Below are 3915 nucleotides of genomic sequence, written 5' to 3' on the forward strand. Positions count from 1 at the left end.
GGGAGGGTGGGGAAGGTAGGAAAGGCATTCCGACTCATACTGAGGGGATAAAACTGTAGCTAACATATTTTAAACTAAATGCCAGGCACTTTTCCAAGTGCATTAGCTGAATTAACTCATTTAATCCTCTCAACAATCCTATGAGGTAGACACAGTTATCCCCATTTTACAGATGAGGAAACTGAGGCCCGAGAGGTTCAGTCACACGCCCAAGGTCCCAAGCTGTTTTGTGGATGAGCCAGATTCCAAGTCCCTGCGGTCTATAAATCTAGTCCTTTCTCTTAACCAACACACTCTGCCGTCAGCGGAGTGGCTCTGCGGTTAGAAACCAAACTTTTGTTAGATGTGTGCTGAGGTCGGAGAGAAAAACGGTCACAACACAGGGAGAGAAGACGGGTTAGGACACGTCCAGCCGTCTGAAAGCGGCCGACCTGGGAAGCGGTTCAGCTCTCCGGCTCCGGGGGCTCCTCACCGATCGCGAGCGCTCCTGCGAACCTTTCTCCAGCAGGAGGCGCCGGCGCTCCACCACCTCGATATGTGTCAGCTCGAAGGGGCGCAGGACCTGGGGCGGGGTGGCACCTGGCCATCAGCCGTCCGGGGAGCCGGGACTGGGAGCGGGGGAGTCTCTCCCCGGCCCCACCCATCCGGCACACCCACCTCAGCCAGCTTCAGGGCGCCCTTGTCCTGGATGCGGTTGTGGGCCAGGGACAGCCAGAGCAAGGAGCGATTGAGCCGGAGGCCCTGCGGGGGCGGGAAGGGGCAGTGAGCCAGCCGGCTGGCGCCGGGCGCCACAGCTCGCGTGGGACTCTGCCCGCTGCGCACGCACATCCGCGATGTAGCCCGCGCCCTCGTCCCCGATGTGGTTGAAGCCCAGGTTGAGCGAGACCAGGGTCCGGTTGCAGCTGTGCAGCGTAGACAGAGCCTGACCCAAGAGCTGCGCCCCGTGGTCGTCGATGTTGTTGTTCCGCAGAGACAAATGCGCGATCCTGGGCAACGGGAGGGAGAACTCGGGTCACGGGAAACCTGGGATCCTGGGCGGTTCGGTAACCTCGGAAAACTCGGGGGCATGAGGAGGGCCATTCGGGTCTGAGGGTGGAGGAACTGAGGGTCCTTGGGGAGGTGCTAGAGGGACAAGGCAATGTGGGAACTAAGGATGACGGAATGGGGGACGAGCCCAAAGAAAGGGGGTGAGGGGAAGGAGTCTCACGTGCTGTCTGCTGCCATGAGCTTGTGGTAGGACTGCTCCGGCAGTGGGTTCCCCTCCAGAGACACCTTCCTGAGGGTGGGGGAGATCTGAGACCCAAGAGGCACCACTGAGGCCAGGTGAGGGGAGGGGGCAAAGAGGGAGGGTGGGGCTCTGGCAAGCAGCTTGGGAACATGCCCCACCCCCAACTCCCTGACACAGGAAATTATCTGTGACCCTTCTCCAGACTAGAAATCCAGAAGTGTGCCATATGAAGGGGTTGCTCTCCAGAGTTAGTGACGGGAGCCTCTCAGATGACCCCAGTGATCCCCACTTCTTGGTATCCATGCCCCAATGTAATCCTCTCCCCTTGAGTGTGGCTGACCTAGTGACTCACTTCTAATGAATAAGAGATGAGAGGTCACTTTCAAGTTTAGGTTACAAAAAGGCTGTGGTTTCCAACTGGGGTGCTCTCTGGTACCAGCTGCCGGGTGGTGAGAGCACCCAGATGACCTAAGGAAAGGCTCACAAGTGGAGGCACTGCAGCCAATCAGCTGCCATGTAAGTGAGCTTGGCTGCCGATGCTCCACCACCACCACCCGCATCCCCCAAAACGACGGCAACCCCAGCCAACAGCAATACTGCAACCCCACCGAGACCCTGAGCCAAAGCCGCCAGCTAACCCACACCTGGATTTAACTCAGAAACTGTGAGGTAATAAACATTTGTTGTTTTAAGCCACTATAATTTGCGGTAACTTGTTACACTGCAACCCAGGACGTGACCCCTCCACAGGGCAGTGGCTTCTCCAACAGTACTGACAGGTTGGAGGTCTTTTTCCAAGTCACAGCAAACATGGAACTAATGGCTATAAACATCTCTGTTAAAAAATTTCTCCCATGGAAAAAAAAATTCTTTCATGATATCTGCCCAACATTTCAGCCTAGCTCATCTAGCATCTGAACCTGACTGCATTTATTTTTTATTATTTTATTATGTTGATCTGACTTATTTTTACATATTAAGATGAATTCAATAGTTTTTTTTTTTCTCTCTTCTGCTGGCTAAATTGTTTCTAATTACCCTGATAGAATGAACAAAGCGCTCCAGCTAAAGGAGACAAAAGCCCTGCCCTCAAGAAGCATCCCTTTCATCTAAGGAAGACAAGTGGGGAGGCCAGCCAGTGATGGTGGGAGGGTCTGTAAAGCAGAAGTCAAGGGTGCTGCTGCTGCTGCTAAGTCGCTTCAGTCGTGTCCGACTCTGTGTGACCCCATAGACGGCAGCCCCTGGGATTCTTCAGGCAAGAACACTGGAGTGGGTTGCCATTTCCTTCTCCAATGCATGAAAGTGAAAAGTGAAAGTGAAGTTGCTCAGTCGTGACCGACTCTTAGCGACCCCATGGGGCTCCTCTGTCCAAGGGATGTTCCAGGCAAGGGTACTGGAGTGGGTTGCCATTGCCTTCTCCCAAGGGTGCGAGGGGAGCCTCAATAAAGAGCAGCCAAATCAGCTGTGTTCTTTCTACAACAACCACGCCTGTAGTCATTACTTCACACTTTGCCCTGACTCCCTCCTTTACAGGAATGCCCCTTCCGGTTCCCTACCTGGCCTCTTCCTATTCCTCCTTCAAGGTTCAACTTAGTACCTCCTCCTCCAGGCAGCCTTCCATGTCTCCCATAAAACATCCACCACTACAGTCCCCACATTGCCCTGCAGTATTCATTGGTATGACCTTTTCCCTCCCTCCCAGGACTGCTAGTTCCTGTAGGAGAAGAACCAGCCCCTGGTTCAGCGTCAGAGCCCAGGCAGTGAGGAACCAGGGAGAGACTGGATGGTGGCAGGACTGATGAACAGGAGATGAAATAAGGCCCCAAAGGTAGGCTTTTTAGGTGCTGGTGTAGACAGAAAAGGGGACCCTACTGCTTGTCAGATGGGAACTTCAGAAGCCCCACAGACACTAGCAGCACCCTCTTTCCACAGGGATGCCAGCCCAGGCCACAGGAGCTGGAACTTGTCCCCCTTGTTCCCAAACTGCTCCCTTCGGACCACCCAGCCAGCCCGTCTACCCAGGTCTCCTCCCGGCTTGCCTGTTCCCCTCTGCTGACCTGAGCGTGGATGAGCAGAGAGGCAGGAGGGCAATGAAGGTAGTCAGGGTCTTATCAGTCAGCCCCACTTTCCACAAGCTGGAAACGGTGGGAAGCACAGAATCGCAGCTGGAGCATCACCTCCTTCCCATTTGCCCTCCCCAGCCACAGCCTTCCTCATTCCCCTCTTCCCTCAACTCCCCAGGGTCTTCCATGCCCCTTCCGTTCTTTCTCCCAGGCCGCTAGGAGCCTGCCGTCCCCACTGGCCTCCTGCCCCTCCCGCAGCCTCGGTCCCCTACCCCCATGTCCCCTCACTTGATGGCCTGCAGCTGGCTGAGGGAGGCCAGACACTTCGAGAAGATACCCAGGATCCGCTCCTCAACCTTCCAACCTGCGGAAGGGAGAGAAGGAAGGCACCTCGGGCCGGAGGGGTACGGTGGGGTGGGGGACGGGGGTGGGAGGGGCAGTGCGCGGAGGAGGCCTCACCGCGAATGTAGATTTCCTTCACCGACTTGTCCTCGGGCTCCAGCTCCACCTGGATGGTGGGCCGGAAGAACACGTATTTGCTCTCCAGGCTGTTGAGGCTGCAGGACCCCGACAACCGCTGATCATCTGGAAGGCAGGGAGGGGTGCGAGAAGCCGGAGAAGGAG

The 3915-nt window shown here is 56.0% G+C and overlaps 1 protein-coding gene across 4 annotated transcripts in view; it reads right to left on the reverse strand.

Moving 5' to 3' along the window:
- The window catches only part of LRRC71 (leucine rich repeat containing 71), a 14321-nt gene that overhangs the window by 5521 nt on the left and 4885 nt on the right, over positions 1–3915 (reverse strand). For 3 of the 4 annotated variants that reach the window (XR_825119.1, XM_010838203.1, XM_010838202.1), the window contains exons 3-9: positions 3751–3876; positions 3580–3655; positions 3286–3363; positions 1208–1276; positions 827–986; positions 658–741; positions 473–562 (exon numbers count right to left, since the gene is read on the reverse strand). Coding sequence is in view for 3 of the 4 variants with exons in the window: in XM_010838203.1 (XP_010836505.1) it covers positions 473–562; positions 658–741; positions 827–986; positions 1208–1276; positions 3286–3363; positions 3580–3655; positions 3751–3876 (683 nt within the window). In the remaining variant the exon portion in view is untranslated. The remainder of the gene's footprint in view (positions 1–472; positions 563–657; positions 742–826; positions 987–1207; positions 1277–3285; positions 3364–3579; positions 3656–3750; positions 3877–3915) is intronic. The other variant, XM_010838204.1, reaches the window with a different exon arrangement.

This window comes from Bison bison, unplaced genomic scaffold, assembly GCF_000754665.1.
Source record: "Bison bison bison isolate TAMUID 2011002044 unplaced genomic scaffold, Bison_UMD1.0 scf7180017864093, whole genome shotgun sequence".
NCBI lineage: Eukaryota > Metazoa > Chordata > Mammalia > Artiodactyla > Bovidae > Bison > Bison bison.